This window comes from Canis lupus, chromosome 1 (genome assembly GCF_011100685.1).
Source record: "Canis lupus familiaris isolate Mischka breed German Shepherd chromosome 1, alternate assembly UU_Cfam_GSD_1.0, whole genome shotgun sequence".
Taxonomy (NCBI): Eukaryota; Metazoa; Chordata; class Mammalia; order Carnivora; family Canidae; genus Canis; species Canis lupus.
This window is the reverse complement of record NC_049222.1, coordinates 110051705-110076012: the sequence shown is the minus strand read 5'-3', so window position 1 is coordinate 110076012 and position 24308 is coordinate 110051705. Positions and strand designations below refer to the sequence as shown.

At 52.9% G+C, this 24308-nt stretch overlaps 2 protein-coding genes across 4 annotated transcripts in view; both read left to right on the top strand.

Annotated features, from left to right (window-relative positions):
- The first annotated feature begins 53 nt into the window (after positions 1 to 53).
- PNMA8C (PNMA family member 8C) overlaps positions 54 to 24308 on the top strand; it is a 33922-nt gene continuing 9667 nt past the window's right edge. Inside the window, exons 1-2 of one of the 3 annotated variants that reach the window (XM_038528504.1) lie at positions 54 to 1255; positions 15043 to 15468. In XM_038528504.1, coding sequence (XP_038384432.1) covers positions 628 to 1254 — 627 coding nt within the window. In that variant the 5' untranslated portion in view covers positions 54 to 627 and the 3' untranslated portion in view covers position 1255; positions 15043 to 15468. Of the gene's footprint in view, positions 1256 to 2247; positions 2844 to 15042; positions 15469 to 24308 lie in introns of those variants that run through there. The other 2 variants (XM_038528505.1, XM_038528506.1) reach the window with 2 other exon arrangements.
- CCDC8 (coiled-coil domain containing 8) lies at positions 15668 to 20053 on the top strand. Its single transcript, XM_038528503.1, has one exon. The coding sequence runs from the start codon at positions 16410 to 16412 to the stop codon at positions 17973 to 17975; it is 1566 nt and encodes a 521-aa protein (XP_038384431.1). The 5' UTR covers positions 15668 to 16409; the 3' UTR covers positions 17976 to 20053.

Sequence of the window (24308 nt, the reverse complement as noted above, 5' to 3'; positions counted from 1 at the left end):
CAATGGCAGAGGGGATGCTCCAGCGGTTGCCATGGAGACTTCAGGGCCGAAGAGCGGAAGGAGGCGGTGGTGACGTCACTGCGGGAGCAAGTGCAGCAGACACATCCTTGTCTTAGCAGGGCCACAGGGCACCGAAGGCAACCTCCGGCCCAACCGCCAGAGACCAGCCACCCTGCTTTCTGGGCCCTCACCCACGACACCCCGGTGGCAGCAGCCCCAAGGAGGTCCCCTGTCCCAGATCTGCCGAGATTGCCAGGACCGGTGAGCCCTTTGGAGACCATCGCCAAGAGAGGCGAAGTGCATCTTCAGACCCTCCTTGGTTCGGCCTTGCCCGGACCCGGGACCCACGCCAGCCAGCTGGCAGAGAACACCTCTGCCTCCTGCCGTGTAAGTCCCTGGGAATTCCCAAGAGCCCTCTCGGGAGAAGGTGACAGAAATCTGGACGCTGCAGCCCTGAGGGCAGGGCCAAGAGCATCCCTGACTGGAGTCTGGACAGACCGGCCGGTGAGGCCTCTCTCCTCCTTAGCCTTCGGGAAGGATCGTGGCATCCTGGATCATTCCCTGGATTCCCGAGGCAGCTCGGGTGTGCACCAGCGGGCATACTGCTGCCTCCGGGAGCTGGGCAAGATGCTCTTTGGGGTGAAGGACATTGCTCTGTTGGAGCACGGCTGCAAGGCCCTGGAAGTGGACAGTTACAAGTCCCTGATGATCCTGGGCATCCCGGAGGACTGCGACCATGAGGAATTCGAGGAGATCATCCGCGTGCCCCTGAAGCCCCTGGGCAAGTTCGAAGTGGCCGGGAAGGCCTTCCTGGAAGAAGAGCGGACCAAGGCAGCCATCATTCGGCTGGAGGAGGACATCAATTATGCCGCGATCCCCAGGGAGGTCAAGGGCAAGGGCGGCATGTGGAGGGTGGTCTACATGCCCCGGAAGCAGGACATTGAGTTCCTGACCAAGCTGAACCTCTTCCTGCAGAGCGAGGGCAGGACGGTGGAGGACGTGGCCCGGGTCCTGCGGCAGGAGCTGTGCCCCACGGTGACGGGCCCCAGAGAGCCACCTGCCAGAAAGTGCCGGGCGCCCGGGCCCGGGGAGAAGCCAGGGGCCGGGGCCACCGCGGGCGCGGGCGCGGGCGCGGTCGGGGCGCCACCTCCGGACCCCGCGGAGAAGCAGAGCAAGGCTGGAGACGACAAGAGAGGCAAACGGAAGCACAAGAAAAACCGTCGGCGACACCATGCCTCCGACAAGAAGCTGTGAGGTGAGGTGGGGAGGGCGCGAGGGGCAGCGGGGCGAGGGGCGGTGGCGGCCGAGTGAGCAGGGGGGCATTTCCACCCGAGTGAATAACTTGTGGGTGACATCCGAGTGAGGTGGGGAACGTCTGGGTGAGCGTGGGCCATTCAGTCATTCCACAGACATCTACTGTGCACCTGCTATGTCCCAGGCACTGTTCCAGGAGCCAGGAGCCGGGTGCAAACCCAACACAGAAACACAGACCCTGCCTTCACGGCGCTGGTGGAGTCTGGGGAACCCGGGAGTTACTGGGGTACATCTGGGCGTGGGTTCCATTTGAGGAGACAGAGGCAACATCTGGTTGAGTATGGATCACTCCGCCTTTCAACAAACGTTTTCTGATCGCCCGCAGTGTATACCAGACGCTGTCCCAGGCGCTGGGCAGGGAGCAGAGAGACCCAGACCTTGGCCTCCTGGCACTCGTATTAATACCTGAGTAGGTGCGGGTACATCTGAGTTACTTGAATACTTGAATGAGCATCGTGCTGTTTGAGTGCGTGGGTAGCATCTGAGTTTGAACCCAACGTATGAGTCAGAGCGGGTAATATTTGAGTAGTTGTGGGTAACCTGTAACTGTGGGAGTGACACCTGGGTATGTGTGTGAGTGTCGTCTGAGTGGGCGAGAGTGAACACCCGGCAAACGACGTCTAACAACCGGGAGACCCCAAGGGACGAGCCGGGAGGTCGCTCGCAGTCTTAGAGAGAAGCACATCAGCATCAGCATCACCATCATCGCACTGTTAACCTGGAGATTGCGGGCTTCCCCACCCCCACCTCCCTGCATGAGCAGGTGTTGGCAGGAAACCACAAGAGGAGAAACGGGGTCCCAGATTTCAAGGGTTTGCAGAAGGTCTCTTGCCAGAGTTGAGGAAAAGCCAAGCAGGAGGAACATGGGGAAATCCGCTGCTGGAGAAAAGCCACTTATCTCCTTAACCATCACCTGCCCTCCTGTCCCCTCAGGCCTGATGTCGGGGACAGCCCCTTTTGCTGAGTACCTGATGCCAGGAAGACACACAGACTTTTAGCTTTGGGCCTTGCTGGAAATCCTGCTATTGCAAAGTCTAAACACCGCCCCCCCCCCTTTTTTTTATCTTTTAAAAGGATGGACTTTGAATGCACCTCTGGTGCAAACTCATCCAGAGTGGGCCACACTGTTTCACATGTGGCAAGCAGAAGCCATGCCTGACAAAGTGAGTTGCCTGCTTGCCACACCTGAGAAGCTCAGTGCTCTGTGTCCTACTCTGTCAAGAGCTATCACTGTTCTGTACACGCTCAGTCTCCCTTACAAGGACAAAGGATGGTCAGACATAAGACTCTTCTGCTCTGATTGGCACATGGGGTTAGGATATGGGTCTCCCCAAATTCAACTCCAGAAGCTCTGACTTGTGCAGAGGGGGCTCCCCACTCTAAAGAACAGAAGGCAAGACCTTCAGGAAATAGTCCAAAAGGAGGTAAATAATTAAGAGGTCACCTACAAGAGTTACCCATTAACAACATTAACTTTGGAGTCTCCTGTGATGGTGGAGGAAAAAAAAAAAAAAAAACAGGCAAAAAAGTGAATCAAGTAAAATCCAAGTGTCCATGGGTAGACAGAGCTCTATTTCAGGGAGATCTGATTTGTGATTTTACAAACTTCCATTAGTTCAGGGATTTGCAAAGGTTTGAGTTGAAGTTCTTTTGTTTTTTTTTTTGTTTTGTTTTTTGTTTTTTTTAAAGATTTATTTATTTATGATAGTCACACACACAGAGAGAGAGAGAGAGAGAGAGAGAGGCAGAGACATATGCAGAGGGAGAAGCAGGCCCCATGCACCAGGAGCCTGACGTGGGATTCGATCCCGGGTCTCCAGGATCGCGCCCTGGGCCAAAGGCAGGCGCCAAACCGCTGCGCCACCCAGGGATCCCTTGTTTTTTGTTTAAATACAATTTATACACCACACCCCCAGAGGCTCAGATTCCTACCTACCAAATCGTAAGAGTGGAGACTCCTAATGTATTACTGTGGTGGGCATCGGTCACTTTTATGACTTCCAGCATCCAAGCCCTGTTCTTATTTCTGTGAGGCTGCCCCTTGGGGCCCCCCTAACAGGGCCAAAAAGTGGAGATTCTCTACCCACCTCTTCACCTTGGCAATCAGGGTACAGGCAACGGATCCACCCTCAGGAGGTCAGAAATTCCTCCTAGGCCCCTGCATTCCGAGCAATGGTCAAGACAGAAGGGATTTTTAGAGTTCCCTTGCGTTGACAACCTAAAATCTGGAAGACTCTGATTTCTGTGAACTCCCCCAGCTGGCTCTGAATCATCGCCTCAACCATCTTTTCTCCTGTGCAATGGTTGGGATCCAGCTTTTCCTGCCCTCCCCACACATATATTTACTCTTCAAGTGCATCTGTGGTCTAGAAGTTTGTAGTCCTCTCTTGATCCTTTTCGCCCTTGTAACTTTCCAGCCTGAGCAAACGTACTCACGGTGTGTATTGTGCTACTGCGTTCACTGTTTCCTCAGAGTCCGGGCTTGAATAAGACCTCAGGCACATTTGCTTGTTGCATGCTGTTCTCCCACCAAGGCACAGTCATTATATCCTGACAAGGGACAGTGTGACGTTCCTTATAGTCTTATTGCAGTATCAAGACTGTATTTGTGCTTATTGTGAGTTTCAGGTGTTTCCCCATATAACGTTCATATTTGTGATACACAACGTGAATGTGTGTCAATGTTCATTGTTGCCCCCAGAACCAAATCTACCAGTTCTCAAGGTTTTCTGGAAGAGTTTCCTAACACAGCAAAGCAAGCAGTTGTGCAAACCTGTTACCATTTGAAATCAGTTATCTGTGTGAGTTGAGACCTGGCTGGCACACAGCAAACCCTATGTGAAAATGCCCCCCAAAATTGGACGTGCTGGCTGATATAGAAGCCTGCAGCTGGCCTCGGTGAACTCCCATTTCCAAGAGTGGGTTCCGTTATAATTCTTCACTGTTCTTTGTGGTTGATGCTCTATTGTACAAATATGAACTTATAAAATAAATGTATGTTAATGCGATCACAGTATGCTCTTTGATATGTTGGGGGAATCTATGCTAGATCTAATTTAGAAAAATAATCTAGAAGCGCCTGAGTGGCTCAGTTGGTTAAGCATTTGGTTCTCGATTTCGGCTCAGGTCATGATCTCAGGGTCATGGGATTGAGCCCCACATTGGACTGCACGCTCAGTGGGGAGTCTGCTCAAGATTCTCTCTCTCTCTCTCTCTCTCTGCCACTCCCCTCACTCGCACATGCTCTCTCTAAAATAAATCTTTTTTAAAAAGGGAAAAATAGGGGCCCTTGGGTAGCTCATTTGGTTAAGCATCTGCCTTCGGCTCAGGTCATGATCCCAGGGTCCTGGGATCAAAACACACGTCAAGCTCCCTGCTCCCCAGCGGGTCTGCTTCTCTCTCTCCCTCTGCCTGCCACTCCCCCTGCTTGTGCTCTCTCTCCATATCAAATAAATAAAATCTTTCAAAAAATAAATTTAATTAAAAGGGAAAAATAATCTAGCTGCTAAAAAAATTTTTTTTTTTGAAAACTGCTTCCATGGGTTGCCTGAAGTTTTCCAGGGCTATATTATCTTTTTTAAAGCAGTGTCATCAGATCTCATGGCCAATAGAACACAAAACACACAACTTTCGGCTTCTAGTGACTGATGGAAATGGTGAAATGGTTTATCTGGAATAAGATAATAGCCATTCTGTATTCCAGGCACTGTGCACAGTCTTTCATACTCATTAATTTGTTATATCTTCCCAACCCCCAAAGTATGACACTATAGGTCCACAACCCCTTATCCAAAATCTTAAGTCAGACATGCTTCAGAATTCAGAAAGTTTGGGGATTGCCTGGCTGGCTCAGTTGGAAGAGCATGTGACTCTTGATCTTGGGGTTGTGAGTTTGAGCCTCACATTGAGTGTAGAGATTACTTAAATAAACTTAAAAAAAAAAAAAAAGGAATTAGGGATCCTTGGGTGGCGCAGCGGTTTGGCGCCTGCCTTTGGCCCAGGGCGCGATCCTGGAGACCCGGGATCGAATCCCACGTCGGGCTCCCTGCATGGAGCCTGCTTCTCCCTCTGCCTGTGTCTCTGCCTCTCTCTCTCTCTCTCTCTCTCTCTCTGTGTGTGACTATCATAAATAAATAAAAAATTTAAAAAAAAAGGAATTGGGAAGCCTGGGTGGCTCAGTGATTAAGCATCTGCCTTCAGCTCAGGTCATGATCCCGGGGTTCTGGGATTGAGACCCGCATTGGGCTCCCCTCAGGTAGCCTGCTTCTCACTCTGCCTATGTCTCTGCCTCTCTCTGTGTGTCTCTCATGAATAAATAAATAAAATCTTTTTTTTTTTAATCTTAAAAAAAAAAAGAATTCAGAGAGTTTGGGATGTCAGAAAACTGATACAGTGACTATATCTTGTATTGTGTAAGGCACCCCATGGGCAGATTTGGGCAGTTCCCATAATCAAACCCATTAGTATTCTGTAGGGAAATGTAGGATATTGACATTAAGGGAAATAAATGAAGAATATAAATAACCTTATGTAAATCTAGATCGTGCCTCTAAATGCTGTTCCTTGCTTTTATGGAGGGAGGGCGTGATGCAAAGCTTTCTGAGTTTTTTTGGATTTCAAAAGAGGAGATTAGTGACTATGAGCTGTATATTATTACTTTATCTCATTCTATGAATAAAGAAAGGTTAAGTGACCTGCCTAAAACAACATAGGAAGGCTCAAAAGGACAGAAGCCTAGGTCTTTCTGAGGACAATCTGTGCTCCTGGCTCAGGACTGGGTCTCTTTGAGGCTCCTTCAACAGTGCTCGTTGAGGGCCAAAAATTCTGAAGGAGGGCTCAGAACCTCCGAGAAGCCAACCTATATGTGATTCCCATGGGCTGGCGCTGGTGATTCTCCATGGGTTCCCCAGATTGCTTCTTTGTGCTTCTCCACCCTGCTCTGCTCCCCAGGAGGCCAACTTGGAGCCCTGTATACCAAAGCTCCTGTGCCCTAAGACTTCCTTGTTGGGATCAGCCAATGGGAGGCAGCGGCAGGAGTCAGAGGGCAGGAGGAAAGAGAGGCTGGGGTATTTCTTCCCTGTGCTCTGGCTACTGGGCTCCCTCTGCTTTCTGGGGACTGCGGTATCCCTCTACAACGATAAATCAAAATCAATCGGTGTGGTCACTCCTCTGCTTACTCCATCCCCGTTCAGAAGAAAGTTCGACATCTTTATAGCCCAAAGATCCCCACTTGCCTTGGCTCTCCATTTCTAGCCACCCCCAGACATACTCCTTCTCCCCTCCTCCCCCACCCAAAGAAATTTTGTCTCTGTACTGCCTCTGCCTAGGATGCTCTTACAGGACTCCTCCGACTCTTAACCCTCAGGTCTCTTCTTCCAGGAAGCCTTCCAGGCCACCCCAGGATGGATTATTCCCCCTATTTTATCTCCTCATTGTTCCCCTATATTTTTCTGGCTTGATATATCTCTCGATGGTGATTAATTTGTGTAGATTTTGTTAAATGCCACTGTGGTTTCTGCAGGCAGGAGTGGATGAGACAGGATAAGCAGACGCGACTGGCTAGTTTGAATAATTTCAGCAGATTTTGGGGTCTAGGGGCTGTCCCTAGTTGTCTGAGACTTGGCCCTGGGGTGAATAGCACAGGTGGATGGTGCCAGAATGGGAAGGTTGCTAAAGGAGGTAGTTGGAGGTGTGGGCTCTGGTTTGCATTTCAAGAACATGCTCAAGGGCAAGTACTGTTTACTTTCTCTAGGAATTGCCTGACCCCAGGAGGGGCAGCCCCTCAAGAGCCAGCCAGGCCCCAGATAGCAAGGCATCAGAATATGGAAAATAAAAAAACACAGTTATTATGGCAATAAATATAGAATGCAGATAAATATCTATGACGTAAATAAGGAAATCGAATCAGAAATTCCTCTAAATTGGCTTTCTCACTAGGCAACCTGCCAGTTAAGGCAGCAGATGCCTCCGCCTGGTGTATGGAGGTTTGGAGATGAAGGCTAGTGTTGGATATATGGCCTGGGTTCAAGTCCTAACTCCTCTCCCTCCCAAAGCATGAGCCTGGGCAAACCACTGAACCTCCTGTGTCTCAGGGTTGCTAATTTGAAAATGGGGATAGTAGTAACCTGTTTCACCAGGTGTGGGGAGGACTATATCCATTCAGACATATAAATGACTTAGAACAATGGCTAAGATGGAGGAAGCTGTTAAGCTTTGGCCACTGGGATCCTGGGTCCAGTGACCATTGTGTTTTTCATCCACAGAGAACACATTAGCCTGGTTTCATAGCTCAGATTCCTGAACTAACCGTGTGCCCAGCTTCCTAAGACAATATGCTGTGTTCTGACAAAAGGCTGCTTTGGAATCTGGGCAAAGTAGTGAGTACACCAGGGTAATACCCCTCGGTAGACAGTACCCAACCTGTGCCCTAGCATCACCAGGGCACACGATGGAGAGAGCATCCAAGGATTCAGAGCTGCACACACAGACCTGGGTTCAAATCTTGACTCTGCCACCAACTAGTTGTGCGCCTTCAGGGAGGTGATTTTACTTCTCTGGGCCCTGTTCCCTTATCTGTAAAGTGGAGCTGATACTACCCATGCCACAGTTTCTTTGCAGCAAAGAGAGCGTACACCATGCATCAAAAACGTATGCTCTGGAGGGGGGCCTGGGTGGTTCAGTGGGTTAAGCATCTGACTCTTGATTTCAGCTCAGGCCATGATCTCAGAGTCGTGAGATCAAGCCCGCATCCAGCTCTGTGCTGGGCATGGAGCCTGCTTAATATTGTCTCTCTCCTTCTCCCTCTGCTCCTCCATACTGTGCACACATTCTCTCTCTCTCTCTCAATCTCTCTCTCTTTCTCTCTCTCTCTCTTCTCAAATCAATCAATCAATCTTACCACATGGAACATTAAAAAGACTACATTGTATAAGTATACCTCCAATAGAGCTGACTTTTTTATTTTATTTTATTACTTTTTAAAAAGATTTTATTTATTTATTCATGAGAGACACAGAGAGAGAGAGAAAGAGAGAGAGAGGCAGAGACACAGGCAGAGGAAGAAGCAGGCTCCGTGCAGGGAGTCCGATGCAGACTCGATCCCGGGACTCCAGGATCATGCCCTGGGCCAAAGGCAGGCGCTAAACCTCTGAGCCACCCAGGGATCCCAAGAGCTGACCATTTAAAAAAAAAAAAAAATGAAACTGGGATGCCTGGGTGGCTCAGCAGTTTAAATGAATAAATAAATAAATAAATAAATAAATAAATAAATAAATAAATAAATAAATAAAATCTTTAAAAAAAATGAAACCAAGAGTGGGGCAGTTGGGAGGTGGGCTGCCTGGGGGAAGTACTTCATTTCCATGCCTCAATCTCCTCATCTGTGAAATGGGTTGATAATAGTACCCATTGCTGAGGGCAGTCATAAAGATGCAAAAAGAGGCATCTTTGTGGGAAAATTAGGTATGTAATGCCAAAGTTTTCACAGACTCCTGAGAAAAGAGACATCTAGTGTTTGGATCACCCTGGGGTGAGGCTAGCAATGAGGGGCAGGCAGCAGAGGGAAGTCCACAGAGGGGGGGACAGCGAGCATGTGAAAACACTTCCACAGGTCTCATCACCCATATCTGATTCTGGGGGTCAGAGGACGGCACGATAATTCTTTCACCTCCGGGATAATGGTTCTTAAGAGACAAGGTCACACAATAAAACTTGGATGTTTTCATTTGGAGCTTTCCTCATTGGAGTCTGGAGAATTAGCGGCCACACTGCAGGGTCGGGGGCGGGTCTAGACTTGATCCTGTGCCTGCTGTAGCAAATCGCCACAAACTGGGTGACTCAGAGTAACACAATCTATTCACTCAGGCTTCTGGAGGCTAGAAGTCCAAAATCAAGATGTGAGCAAGGCTGAGCTCTGTCCGAGGGCTCTAGGCAGGGGAGGCTCCTTCCTTGTCTCTTCCAGCTTCTGGTGGCTCCTGGTGCTCTTTGGCTCGTGGCCACATCACCCCCATCTCTGCCTGTGTGGTCACCCCGCCTCCACTGAGTCTTCATGGCTTCTCGTCTGTGTCTGTTATCTCTCTCTGCTTCTTTCTTATAAGGACACTCTTGAAGTCCTGCCCAGATAATCTAGGCTAATCTCATCTCAAAATCCTTCACAATATCTGCAAAGATACTTAGGTCCTTTTCCAAATAAAGTCACATTTTCAAATTCCAGGGATTCGAAGCTGCAATCCATGGGCATCCATCATCCAAACTATTACAAGATCTCAGAGATTCCCATCCCTCACCCCCTGTAAGGGTCCCTCTATGTTGCTAAAATTGGAGAAACCCTAATTTCCAATCTGGCTCTTTTGCAGGTGCCGGGTGGTATTTCCAGCTGGCCAAGGACCTCCCTTGCCTCTGCCCAGCCCCACCAACCATCACCTCTGTCAGAGTCATTTGGGGAGATTATTTTTTTAATGAAATACCCCACCCTAACATTCTCTGATCCAGTAGTTTGGACTTGAGAAATTGTGATTTCTAAAATTCTCGCTAATGATTCCTTTTTTTTTTTTTTTTTAAGATTTTATTTCTTCATGAGAGTTACACAGTGAGATGCAGAGACACAGGCAGAGGGAGAAGCAGGCTCCGTGCGGGGAGCCTGATATGGGACTAGATCCCAGGACACTGGGATCACACCCTGAGCCGAAGGCTGACTCTCAACCACTGAGCCACACAGGCGTCCCTCACTAGTGATTCTAATGTGCAACCAGGTTTGGGAATCTGTGCTTTAGAGAAATGTGCCACATGAATGAATGAATGATTTTTCAAATATACAGCTATTCTGTCAGCTTTGCTTCCACACTCACCAAACAGCTTCCAAATTTTGTGCTGAAGAGGTGGGAGGCAGAGGTGGCCCAACTATGTGGCTGGTTCTGGAGGCCAGAGTGTGAACCATAAGGCTCCTTCCTGCTGTACTTCTTGAGGACCTACTATGTGCCATCAATGAGCCCACTGGTTAAAAAGTGTGGATAATCTATATCCCATTCATTCTAGGCAGGGATCTGATTTCTGGGCATTTGAGACTGAAGACAAATCTAGTGACTGTGCCAAAGTTTACAAATGTCACCTGGGAGAGAAGTCTTCAGGGATTGCTCATCAACCTTGCTCCCCATCCTCTACCCTCCATAGGAAACTGGGAAAATAAAGGAGGCATAAGAGTACAGGGGCTGGGATCTAAGGAACCCAAGTGATTCAAAGCTCTGTCACTTACAAGCTGTGTGGCTTTTTTTGGCCTCATTTTTTCTCATCTGGAAAATGGGAATAAGTATTTATTTAAAAGGGGTCATAAGGAGTGGGGCAGCTGGGTGGCTCAATCGGTTAAGCCTCAGACTCTTGGTTTCGGCTCAGGTCATGATCTCAGGGTCATGAGATTGGGGTTGTGAAATTGAGCCCCCCCCCCCCCACCTCTGAGCTCAGCAAGGAATCTTCTGGAGATTCTCTCTCCCTCTGCCTCTCCCTGCAAGTGCGTGCACATGCACTCTCTCTTTCTCTCAAATAAATAAATAAATCTTTTTTAAAAAGAGGGGTTGTGGGGATCCCTGGGTGGCTCAGTGGTTGAGCACCTGCCTTTGGCCCAGGGTGTGATCCTGGAGTCCTGGGATCGAGTCCCACATTGGGTTCCCTGCATGGAGCCTGCTTCTCCAACTCTGCCTGTGTCTCTCCCTCTCTCTGTGTCTCTCAATAAATAAATAAAATCTTAAAAAAATAATTTTAAAAAGAGGGGTTGTAAGGAGTAAAAGAAAAAATGCAGGGGGACAGGGACAAAATAGGTGCTCAATCAAAGTAAATTATCAGTAAAAAACAAAATTTATAGGAATATATCTAGTGCAATCCTCTCCTTCATTCATTCAGCAAACATTCTGAGCACCTACCAGCACCGCTCTAGGTTCTGAGAAGTCAGCAGTGACCAAACCAAATATCCCTCCCCTCTTGGGACAAGTATTCCAATAGTGTGAGACAATAAATAAATAAGGAAATACTAGGAAGTGGTAAGTGCCATGATAAAAATAATTCAGGATGATGTGAAGAATCCCCTGGGGTAGATTCTAAAATTACACATGTAAGCATTTTTTTTCTGGAAAAATACAGAAGTATTTCACTGTAATTACTTTGCCGGGAGACACTGGAGGCTCGAGGCTGGGAGAGGGGACTTGGTTTTCATTTTATACCTTTTTGGCACTTCGTTTTCTTACATGTGTCACTTTCAGTATGATTTTTTAAAAGTGGCAACCAAGTGTCGCTGGGTGGAGAGATCTAGGCCATGTTTTGCTTTCTTCCCCCATTCTTTTTGGATTTTTCATGTCTTTTAACCAAGTATAAAAGTGGGAGCTGTGATAATGGTTTGTTCTGGGCCGGCTGGCGAAGGCTCTCCCCTGCCAGAGATCTGAGTAATCTAAAATACCCACAGTGGAACTGCTCAGGGGTTGGCAATTTTTGTAAGAATGTTGGATATTTGAGGTTTTCATTTCATTTCGAGGATAATCTTCCCCTCCCTACCCCGGCCCCACTCCCACACATAAACACACACACACACACACACACACACACACACACACACACACACACACACACACACCTTTTACCAATTGCAGAACACAAATGTCTCAACAGGCGAGGTCATTCCACTTGGAATTCTTGACTTTGGGGACTTGGATTCATAAATCGGCATTCCTCAAACGGGTAAGCCTAGGGATTTTGAGTTTCCGGTAGCTTTTCAGGAAGCTGAGTGGGGGGAATCAGGCCTAAGGAAGGGGTGAGAAGCTCAGAAGAGGTGCTGGCCGCCCCCACCTCCGGACCCTCGCCTCCCATTAGGGACTCGCTCTACAGACGCGGCGGCTCGTTGCCGTGGAGACCGCAGGGCGGCTCTAAACGCGGCACAGGGGAGGGGCGGGGCGGTGGGAGGCCAGGCCGGGGCGCGCGAGCCGGCTGGGCTGGAGCTTGGGAGAGGGAGGAGAAAATCCAGCAAAGCCTATCGACCCGGCTCCGCAAAGCAAAAACAACCCGAGCGAGCCAGGAATTGTGCAGAGGCCTCGCTGAGATCTCCACCAACCCCACCCGCCAAGCATCCTCCTTTTTCCCCTCTCTCCCTTCCCTCTTTCTCTCCACATCTGCCGGGTTCCTTCAAGAAGTAAAATCCCACATCGCCAGTTAAATAGAATTACAGGCGTTCCTTCTTTATACCTTTGTATTAAAGTCACTCTCTCACAGGGGTTTTTGCCGTTGTTGAATTTTTTTCTTTTTTAACCGTTGTTTAAAAAAAAATTGTATTTCATTACAATTGGTTTCCTTTGTCATCCAGTGGATGCAATTCTATGCATTGAAAAACTTTATCATGAAAAGAGCCTCATAGGATTTAGAAAGGAATAAGGATTCCTGAGATAGGGTAGAGGCCACTTCTGTAGTTGAGGGGGGTGCAGAATGACCTCTCTAAAAAAGGTGTCATTTGAGCAGAGGGAAATCTCCAAAGAGAAGGTGGGGCCATAACATTCTGGAGGTTGGGAAGGGCAAGTGCAAAGGCCCTGAGGCGGACATGAACCTGGTGTCCTTGATGGACAGTGAAGAGGCAGGTGTGGCTGGAGTGGAGTCAGTGAGAAGGAGAGAAAGCGAGAGGGAAGTAGAGGAGGTGAGGCCTTTAATTTTACTCCAAGTAACATGCAGGATTTTTGAAAGAGTAGAGATAGATCTGACTTAGGTGTTTTTTGTTTTGTTTTGTTTTTAATTTTATTTATTTAATTGAGAGAGAGAGTGAGCAAAAGACAGAGCCCACCAGCAGGGGCAGAGCAGGGGCAGAGGTAGATGGAGAAGAAGACTCCCCTGCTGAGCAGAAAGCCAGCCAGTGGTGGGGCTCGAATCCAGGAGCCTGAGCCAAAGGCAGTCGCTTAACCAAATGAGCCGCCCAGGCGTCCCCTGACCTAAGTTTTTAAAAAATTCCTCCAGCTGCTAGGTTGGGGTCACTGCAGACCGTGAGGGGGAAAGCAGGAAGCTGTTTGCATGGATCCACCCTACCAGATAGTTCTTTTTTTTTTTTTTTTTTCCTACCAGATAGTTCTGAGAATTCCTAACAACAGTCCCATTTCGCACACAGCAGGGTGCCTGATGTCAAGGAAACTCTTCCTGCAAGTTAACTGCTATTATTACTAATGCCTTGTGGTGCTCATTGTTGCCGAGCTAGCTGCCTCAGAGTTACCTGGGAAGCTTCACACATCCTGGGCCCCACATCCCAGGGATCCTGACCTGCTGTGTCCATAGCCAAGTCTGAGGAACTTTTATTTAATTGACGAGAGACACAATGAGAGAGGCAGAGACATAGGCAGAGGGAGGAGAAGCAGGCTCCATGCAGAGAGCCCCATGTGAGACTCGATCCCAGGACCTGAGGATCACACCCTGAGCCAAAGGCAGATGCTTAACCAATGAGCCACCCAGGTGTCCCTGAGGAACTTTGATTTAATTGAACTTGCTTGGGTGTCAGGTGGCTCATTGGTTGAGCCTCCATCTTCTGCTCAGGTGGTGATCCCGGGGTCCTGGGATTGAGACCTGCATTGGACTCCCCACAGGGAGCCTGCTTCTTCCTCTGCCTGTGTCTCTGCGTCTCTCTCTGTGTGTCTCTCATGAATGAATAAAATCTTTAAGAAAAAATTTAACTTGCTTAATTAACAGTTCTGACTCCTAAAAATCCAAGCAATCCAAAAAGATATTGAAGGAAAAGTACATGTCTCTGCCAATTCTGGGACCCCCCAGAAACAGCCACTGTTGGCGGCGCTTCTACCTGAGAGGTGTCCCCTGACCTAAGTTGCATATCTAGGCCCTTTGCCTAGACAGGATGCATAGATGCATATCTAGGCCCTTTGCCCCCCAACCCCATACACACAAGTCAGACTGTTTCAGATTCAAATCCAGGTTCCATTACTTCTGGCAGTGGGACCTTGAGTAAGTGATTTTTTTTAAAAAAAGATTTTATTTATTTGAGAGAGGGAGCATGAACAGAGAGGGAAAAGCAGACTCCCTGCTGGGCAGGGAACCCAATATGGGACTCGATCCCAGGACTCTGGGATCATGACCTGAGCCAAAGGCAGATACTTAACTACCTGAGCCACCCAGGTACCCCGAGTAGGTGATATTTACATCCTCAGCTATAAATGGGAATGATCGGACCCCTGGGTGGCTCAGTACGCTAAAGCGGCTGCTTTGGGCTCAGGTCATGATCCAGGGGTCCTGGGATGGAGCCCCACCTCTCCCTCCCTGCTCAGCAGGGGGTCTGCTTCTCTTCTCTCTCTGTTCTCTTTCTCAAGTAGATAAATAAAATCTTTTAATAAAATAAAATAAGGGATCCCTGGGTGGCGCAGCGGTTTGGCGCCTGCCTTTGGCCCCGGCGCGATCCTGGAGACCCGGGATCAAATCCCACATCAGGCTCCCGGTGCATGGAGGCTGCTTCTCCCTCTGCCTGTGTCTCTGCCTCTCTCTCTCTCTCTCTCTCTCTCTCTCTCTCTCTCTCTGTGACCATCATAAATAAATAAAAATTAAAAAAATAATAATAAAATAAAATGGGAATGATCATATTACCTGTATCATAATGTTATAGGGAGGATTTCATGAGTTAGTCTGCAGAAAGCACTTAGAATGGTGTCTAAGGACGCAGGAGACGCTCCATAAAACCTGACTCTCCTTTTCACCGGATGCTTCTTTTTACAGAGCTGCATAGTCTTTCAATGCGAGAACCGTACAACCAAGCCAGCGCCTCCTGATGAACACTTCGGTTCCTTCCTTCACCCCCACAATCTTTATTGAGCACCTACCGTGTGCCAAGCCTGGTGCTAGAGGCTAGCGCAGTTACGATCCTGGTACTAATCTCTCCACCGACCTGTAAGGAGGTCGGAACCTGTATGGCTAAAGAGGTAGGGACCTCTTGGTACCCAAAGTCACATGATGTGAAGTGGTCACCTCCAGTGCCAGTGGCTGGTACCCAAGGTCACATGGTGTGAAGTGGTCACCTCCAGTGCCGGTGGCTTTCCAAAGGACCGCCCCGTGAGCACCGCCACCTCCAGGGCTCGGCTGGAAGCCCCGGCTTTAGCAGGGCAGGTTAGGGAACTGCCGCCTTTCCCCCAGGGAAGGTGCTGACGTGGGCCCCGGCGGGGGCGTCCGCCTCGGGAGCGGTGGCCCCAAGGAGGCCCGGAGCGCGGCCACACCCCTGTGGGGGAGGGAATAAGGGCGCCCCGAAGGGAGTGGACAGCCCCCCTGTCAGTCTTCCCGAGTCCGGGAGTGTAAGATGAGAAGGGGAAGGTGGGCCTCCCCGAGGGGAGAGCGAGGAGGAACTTCCTGCCCGCGCTCCTCGGCGCTGAGCGCTCGGGCTGGGGAGGCTGTGGGCGCGTCAAGGTCGGCCTGGGACTGGGGTGGCCGCCTGCCCGGGGGCGGGAGACCCTGGGGGGCCGGGCTGCGGCCCCCAAGCGCCTCGGCCTTATTGAAGAGCCGTCTTCGTGTGCGAAGGCCTCTCCCAAGCTGCGGGCGCGTCCCGAGGCAGGAAGAGCCACGGGGCAGCCCGTGCGCCCCCACTAGCTTGGAGCCGGGACTCCACGTCTGCAGCTGGCGGTGGGCTTCGAGCCCCAGGACTCGCCTCTCCCGGGCTCACGTAAGCATCCTGGGGATTGATTCCCGCCAGTCCTCGGTGGTGGGCGGGGAGCCGGACTCGGTCAAGACTGGACTTTGTGGCGGGCAGAGGAGTCGGGAGGGGCTGGCTCATCCTTGGCTGCAGAGGTGAGACCCTCCCCGGGGGCAGTTCTGCTGGGACCCCCACCCCCAAGACTCAGGCCTATTTGTAGTTTGGGGTCGTTGCCCCCAGCCCAGATTTCACCCTGGAGATCTTAAAGACCCTCGAGAAAAGCCACGTGGGGGGCTGGTTCCCCTGGGGCTTCCTCCCATCCCCCGACTCCCTGATCCTCTGGAGCGTCCCTGATGTGTGCAAAGATGTGGATCTGGACGTCCTCGTGGAAGCCTTGAAGCCCGTTGGGACCTTTAAGAAGATTGGCAAGGTGTTCCGCAGGGAGGAGGACTCCACGGTGGGGATGCTGCAGATCGGGGAGGACGTCGACTATTTGCTCATCCCCCGGGAGGTCAGGCTGGCCGGAGGCGTGTGGAGGGTCATCTCCAAGCCTGCCACCAAGGAGGCGGAATTTCGGGAGCGGCTGATCCAGTTTCTGGAGGAAGAAGGCCGCACATTGGAGGACGTGGCCCGCATCATTGAGAAGAGCACCCCACACCCGCCCCAGCCCCCCAGAAAGCCCAAGGAGCCCGGAGGGAGGAGGAGAGTCCAGCAGATGGTGACCCCTCCCCCACGCCTGGTCGTGGGCACCTATGACAGCAGCAATGCCAGCGACAGCGAGTTCAGTGACTTCGACACCTCCAGAGACAAGCGTGACAAGGGTGACAAAGGTCACAAAGGTGCAGGGCGCAGCAGGAAGGTGCGCAAAATGCCAGTCAGTTACCTGGGCAGCAAATTTCTAGGGAGCGACCTGGAGAGCGAGGACGACGAGGAACTGGTGGAGGCCTTCCTGCAGCGAGGGGAGAAGAAGCCCAGCGCGCCACCTGCCCGCCGCCGGGTGAACCTGCCAGTGCCCATGTTCGAGGACAACCCCAGGCCGCAGCTGTCCAAGGCTGACAGGTGGCGAGAGTATGTCAGCCAGGTGTCCTGGGGGAAGCTGAAGCGGAGGGTGAAGGGTTGGGCGCCCAGGTCCAGCCCCGAGGTGGGCGAGGCCCGGCAGGCCTCTACCAGGCTGGAGAGGGTTGGGGCGTCCATACTGGGCAGAGCCAGCCGGGGGGTTAATGTGGGCAACACAGGAGCTGAGCAGGTGCCTGAGAGTCCCCCAAGACGATGGAGGCCCAAAATCAACTGGGCCTCTTTTCGCCGTCACAGGAGGGAAGAAGCAGCATCCACAGAGGAGGGGGCAGAGGTTGTAGATGATCAGAGAGCAGAGGCTGCAGATGATCAGGGGGCTGAGGCTGCAGATAATCAGAGGGCAGAGGCTGCAGATGATCAGAGGGCAGAGGCTGCAGATGATCAGGGGGCTGAGGCTGCAGATGATCAGGGGGCTGAGGCTGCAGATAATCAGAGAGCTGAGGCTGCAGATAATCAGAGGGCAGAGGCTGCAGATAATCAGAGGGCAGAGGCTGCAGATGATCAAAGAGTAGAGGCCATACCTGTCCAGGGGGCAGAGGCCATAGCTGTCCAGAGGGCAGAAGTTGCAAGTAGTCAGGGGGAAGGGGCTCCAGATAATCAAAGGGCAGAGGTCCCAGTTGTCCAGGGGGCAGAGGCTGCATCCGATGGGGCAGAAGCCATAGCCAACCAGAGGGCAGAAGCGGCACATAACCAAAGGGCAGAAGCCCCAGCTGCCCAGGTGGCCACAGGGACAACCCAAGGAGCTAAGGCCCGGAAACAGGTCAAGACAGTGAGGTTCCAGACCCCTGGACGTTTTTCATGGTTTCGCAAACGCCGGAGAGCCTTCTGGCACACTCCCCGGTTGCCAACCCTGCCCAAGAGAGTCCCCAGGGCAGGCGAGGCCAGGAGCCTTAGAGTGTTAAGGGCAGAGGCCAGAGCAGAAGCAGAGCAGGGAGAGCGAGAAGACCAGCTGTGAGGTGAGGGCAGGGGTGCCCTGGGGCTCGCAGCCACCTGCCATACCATCACCACTCTGGGCTCGGCCCTCCCTCCCCTGCACTTGGGTGGAGATGCCCTTCCTGCCACCATACTTGAAAATGCAAGTGGACAAGGGTCGGGCAGTGGTCCTCCCATCTCCACCCAGCACCCATCTTTCCTGTTAAAAGTTTATCTTTCATGCATTGATTTTTTGTTTTTAAAGACTCTTTCTAGTCACCCAAGGAATGTAAAGAAACAGAGCCATACAAAGGGGTTGCATCACTCATGATTTTAACTTCTCAAATGCGACTCTAGGTGCTCAGCTTGGCGGGGGCAGGATGCTAGGGAGAAATTTCCTCCCCTCCCCCTTTCTCTTCTTTTCTCCTGCACACTTAACATTGACCGCCTCCTTGAACTTAAGAAAAAAGGGGCTCGAGCCGACATGCAAATAAAATGCTTACCACGTGATTTCCTGGCTCTGGACTGGGCAGCTGAAGAATGCTCCAGGGTTATGCTGTCACTCCCTTGTGTCCCCTCCACTCCCACCCTCCTGGATGGTGACCTGCCTGTCTATGTCACTTTGCTCGCCATCCCCATGCCCCTGGGTTCCGGCCCAGGGCCTGCACTTTTATATACTCTCCCCAACCACCACCCCCGCCAACCTTGGTTGCAGGGTCCAGAAGTATCTGGGAAATGTGTCCGAAATTCAGATTCCGGGGCCCTTCATGCCAAAGCTGTGGATTTGCTGGAGTGGGCTGTGTGCCCCCGGAATCTGTTTCGATCGAGCCCCCAAAATATCTCCTGGGGCAGACTGATCACTGGACACATCGAAAACTGCAATAGGAACAGGCCAAAAAGCTGGATGGTGGTATAGTGTGTAGTGTGCTGTGACTGGCGCTTATAATCAGGGAAAGACTGGGTTGTTAGGGCCCCGTAGGCCCTGAGGGACCTCTCTCTGTATTGTCTTGTGTCCCCCAACCCCAGCCCCGCTGAGGGTGAGAGCAAAGAGAAGTCAGGGAGGAGAGAGGCCTGAAGGCCAGCTCTGTCTTGGCTAAGGCTGCAGTCCTGGCCTAAGCCTCTTAGTCTTTTTCCTCTGGAACTAAAAGAATTACATGCCCGCACCCACTTCCACACTGGAAGGAGGAGCTGCTGGTGTTCCTTCCGAGTGATGCTAAGAGCTGCTTTGCACTGGTACAGTAAATGGCTCAAGCCTGGCAGGAAAAAGGGGATTTAGAAGACAGGGTGTGGACCCCACCTGGAGGGATGGACTTTGCCAGGGGCTGGGGAGTTACCACGCTGGATGCGGCTGGCCCTGGAGTGCCCAGTGGGTGCTCTGGATGCCAGGCTAGTGGTAGCACTTGGTGGGGGGGGCTCTCCATAGCTGCTGCCCCTCTGGGAGAAGAGCAGCCACATGATCACGAGGGCCTAGTCTGTTTGGGGTCCTGGAGGATGAAAGAAAGTGGGAGTGGAGATGGTGAGATATACCAGGAGAGATATGGGGGCAAATCCACCCCACTCCCCACCCCCTGCTGATTCTCAGTTTGTCCCTCCCATCCCCAGTGTTCCAGGCATGAACATCCAGTAATGCCCAGGAGTCAGAGGTCCCTTGGGTTCCCTGAAATTGTACCAGGGCTTTCATATTTTTAATCCAAGGGGATTTCATTTAACACCTGAATGGCCCAGGCCACGATGCAGCCCACTGATGCCTCCAGGATAGTGCTTTCAAACATGCAAGGATTTTCATGAGGGGGGGGGGGAAGCACCAGAAAACTAGAGTTTTGTCCCCAGACTGGCCTTTATCTGGACACCCCTAAGTGTCCCCAAAGAGAAAAACAACAGAACATGGCCATAGAGGTGCCACCCTGCAATAGCAAGGACTTTCTGAGTGCCCCATGTTGGTGTGCCTTGACAGGAGGAACCATTAGGGAGACAGGGTAAGGAGGTATTTGGGCTTATATCACCCCTAGCACCACCCCTCACAAGCTGTGTGACCTTGGGCTGGCTAATTTATGCCTCTCTGTGCCCCTATCTGAGATGATTGAAGAAGACATAATGTATTAAAGCTCAAATCAGCCCCAACAGACATCATCTCTCCTTGTCCTATTCCTGTTCCACATCAGAAGCAGCCAGAACTTCACCAGATGTCTCAGCCCCAATTGGGGCCCCCAGGACCCTGGTTCCCATCCTGGCTGGTAGGTGGACCGACCAGGGAGGTTCCCAACACCCTTGGCCAGCCTGCATACGCAGAGATTGTCATGCAAGTGGTACAGGGTGAGGCTGGGGCTCCCAGAGCCCTGGGGCTTGCAGGGTGATTCCAGTGTGCACCCGGGACTGACCACTGCTACCCCAGGGCTCCGGGAGATGACCAGACCCCACAGCAGACCCTCTCCAGCTGGTCGTGCAGCAGAATCCTTGGGAGGCTTTCAAAACCACAGACTGCTGGGTCCCAAACCCAAGTGATTCCCTAGGTGTGGGGTGGGCTCGGGAAGATGCATCTCGTCCAGCTCAAGCTCGGGGTGAGAGCAGCTGGTGCTGCTGATCCCAGGACCTCACACGAAGGGCCCTGCGCTACAGAAACGTGCACTCTGGGCAGCCTGACGCTCCCAGGTGGAGCTTTGACCTGGAAGGCCCTGGGCCAGGGTCTGCAGCGTCCCGCGCCCTCCCCGAGCGATCCTGGAGCGCCCCCTGGCGGGAGCCGCGGCGGGTGCGGGCGCTCTCCCCTCTCCGGGGGCGGGGGGCGGATCCGGCGGCGTCTGCTGGCCTCGGGTCGCTGGATCTTCCCTCTAGAAGCTCTGGGACCCGACCCCATTCGCAGGAGTCCTGGGACTCGAGCGGGCCGAGGGGCCGGCACGGGGTGGGGGGGTGCGGGGGAGGCCTGGGGGGGGAGGCGAGGTTGGTGGGGATCAGCGGGGCGGCGGACACTGAGGCCACAGGTTCAGAAACGTTAAGCGGTTCTGCGAGGGAGCCCCGGAATAGGACAAACCCGGGTTCGAGCTCCCCTCCCCGCCTCCTGAGCCTCACTTTCGTCACCTGGGAAACGGGAGTGAAAACCTGCCTTCGCCCATCCTATCTCCCCAACCCTATTCTACGCACAGGATCAAAAACAGGACACACACGAGCCAGCCCCAATCTCGTCACCCCACAGACCCCACAAGGACACACACAGCACGGGGGTGGCACTGGAGGGGCCCGGGAACACCCGCGAATGAGCCCTTGGCTCACGGGCCTGCTCGGGGCTTGTGCCCCGCCGTCGGGCGGCCTGAAGGCGCCTCCCTCGGGGATCCCCTGCCCTAGGCCTCACCTCTTCGGGTCCTCGCTCAGCCGCACCTGCTGCGAGAGGGCGTCCCCCAGCCCTTCTCCCTCCTCGCCCCCACCCCCCACCCCCACCCCCACGGGGGGTGCTGGCACCCTGCCCCGCCGCAGCTAGCCGGCAGCCTCCGGGGTGCTGCACAGCACGCACTGCTCCAGACGCGTCTCCCCGGCGCCCCCGCCCCCCGCGCCCCGCGAGGGTCCTTCCCGCCGCCGCACTAGCGCCGAGCACCGGGCGGGGCTCCGTGTCCCCGTGACCCGCACGGTCCCTGCCGCCTCTTCCTGAGTGCCACCTCCCGCCGCCGCCTCCAGGCTCGCTGTCCTCGGGGCTGCGGTCTGGGTGGGGGCTCGGGTGGGGACCTCCTAACCTTGGGGCCACCTGACATTCCCTTTCTGCACTTGGGCCTGAGGTACCTGTGTCACCGATCCCTCTACTACACCCCCTGACAAATAGAGTCAGCGGGTCATCTGGGAACAAATTAGTGTCGCAGGCGGCAACCAATTCGAGCTTGAAAAAGTGAGATGTGTGGGAAGGGCTATATTTTTTGTAGGGTGGTCAGGGAAGGCCTGCCTGGGAATGTTTGACAGTTGAACAAAAACTGGCATGAAGTGAAGGGTGGAGCTATGCAAATATCCTGGGCAAAGGCACTCCAGGCCAGGGGAAAGTGCAAAGGCCCTGAGGTAGGAATAGACTCCACATGTGCCCTGAACAACAAGATCTGGGCATCTGAAGGCACGAGAGAGTGCTAGCAATAAGGCAGATAAAAAGGCTGAGCAGTGCTGTCCCAGAGAATTTTCTGCAATGATGGAAAAGTCCTATTCTTGCACTGGAATGGTAGCCAGCAGCCACACAGCTCTTGAGCACCTATAACGTGACTGATATGGTTGAGGAAATGGATATTCCATCTTATTTAATTTTATTTAAATTTATTGTTCCCTGGGACCAGGTATTACCTTATTGGACAGAGCAGGTCTAGACCACTATGAGCTTCAGTTTAACCTGTGGGGACAAAGGAAGCCTTTGAAGGGTTTGGAGAGGTTGTGAAAGAATCAAACATTAGACTGAGTTCTAAGAGGGCCCTTCCGGCAACCTCGTAGCCTTGAATGGGAGAGGGGCAAGGGGAAGAGGCCGGATCCCAGGAGTGGAGGTAGGATGGGTTTAGGGCAGATATTTGGTGCGAGGGCAGTCCTCATGGTGAAGTGTGGGAGTTGGGAGCTGGGTATAGAGGGCTACACCACAGAGCTCACGGGACCACGATGGGAATAGTTGGGCAGAGACTATTGTGGGGACTAGGGAATAGAGCAGAGACAAGGATCAGATTAAATGTGGAGTAGGGTGGGAACCAGATTTAGGGGTGATGGCTGAGCCCCAGAAAGTGCAGTTGGATGGGCCAAGGAACGACATCCTAAAGATTATGGAGTGCTGGGACCTGATAAGATAAAATATAGCGACAGCCAGCTGCGTTTGAGTTGGAGAGGGAGGCCAGGAGTGGGGGCAGGTAGACTAAAGCATGGAGGAATTTTATGGCTGCAGTTAGGTCAGGGGCTGAGCCAGGTACAGCCAGTGAGGAAGCAGAGGACCCTGGGTACAACAGTGACAGGGTGTCCCAGGTGTGCTGGCTGAACTTCCATTAGGACAGGTGGTGCATCTGTTGCCCAACCTCAGACACTCCCCTGTCCCATCATTCAGAGCACAGAGACACCAGCTCAGAACGTTCAACTCACTCTCCTGAGGGTCCCAGTGACAGGTGCACAAGGAGAGGAGCCTACAATGGCAGGGGCTCTCCCTACCCCAGGCATCCACAGAGGCCACTCAGCCCAGGGCCAGCACCCCCAGGGACAAGGGGGTTTCCTCCCCCAGGCCCAGGCCTACCCTGGCTTACTCCATGGTGATCTCAGTAACTGTCCCATGGAGGTCCCTGTGGTCCTGAGGCAGGCACTTTCTAGAATGGCTGAAGCACTTCCTGAGTCTGCTTCTGCATCTAGGTGTCCCCAGGTGGGGCTCAGGCAGTCCAGTTGGGCTGTGAGGGCACCCCCAGGCCCCTGTGCCTCCCTTGAGACATGGAGGGAGGGCCCTCCTGGCACATGGGCCTGTCACCTCCCAGGGACAGGAACTAGCTGAAACACACACACACACACACACACACACACACAGCCCCAGGACAAGAGGACATGAAGCAGTATCCAGTGGAAAGAGCAACTGAGGGGACAGGCTGAGAGGGACAGGAAGGGCTGATGTCCTGTCCACCACCCACACACTGACACCCACACCCAGACGCAGCCACACTTGGGACAGCAGGAGTGACCCCCCAGCTCTGAGCCAAGAGCGGGGGGAGGCGGAACTCGGGCCTGGGCTGCAGCCCCCACCCCACCCCACCCCAACCCCGGGGCCACCTCCTTCCTCTCCACACCAGTTCCTGGGCAGCTCCTACACTGGCTGGACCAGCCCAGTCCCGGGTGCCCCCTCAGGGTCCCCTCCCATGTTTAACTCACTCAGAGGGAAAACGGGGAACCTTTTGTCGCCTTAAGCCTAAGGGCTCCCAGGCCAGTGCTGAGGGGCCAGTGAGGCCACAGGACAGGGGGGACAGCTGTGGGGGCGATGGGGTGGTGAGGTGGTGGCAAGGAGACCACAGCCTGTTGGACATTTGCTGCCCTGCGCCACCAAGGAGGGAAGCCAGAATCTGGATCTGATGTGCCTGAAAACGGTGCCAAATACTTCAGAGTTTTGGAAATCTCTGGGCGGCCTGAGTGACAGATCCTGGCCTTGGCCTTAGGAGCTGGGTCACTTGTCTCAGCTGCTCCTGGGGAGGCAGGGCTGGTGCTCCCGCCCTCTCTTCCTCCTCCTCCCCTGCCCCCCTTCCCCACCCCCCCCTCCCCTCTCCCAGAGGACCTGCCCTCCCCTAGGAGCTGCCCCTCTGCCCCTCAGATTCCTCTTCGGGAATCATCTCCTCCCCCAGGCACGGAGGATGGGCCTTCGGGCCTCAGCGCCACGCTGACACCCACTGCCCAGCCGGGGCCCCGGCTC

What these genes read in the sequence shown, in the direction of transcription:
- CCDC8 (XM_038528503.1), top strand. Translation starts at nt 16,410, where the DNA reads ATGCTGCAGATCGGGGAGGACGTCGACTATTTGCTCATCCCCCGGGAG.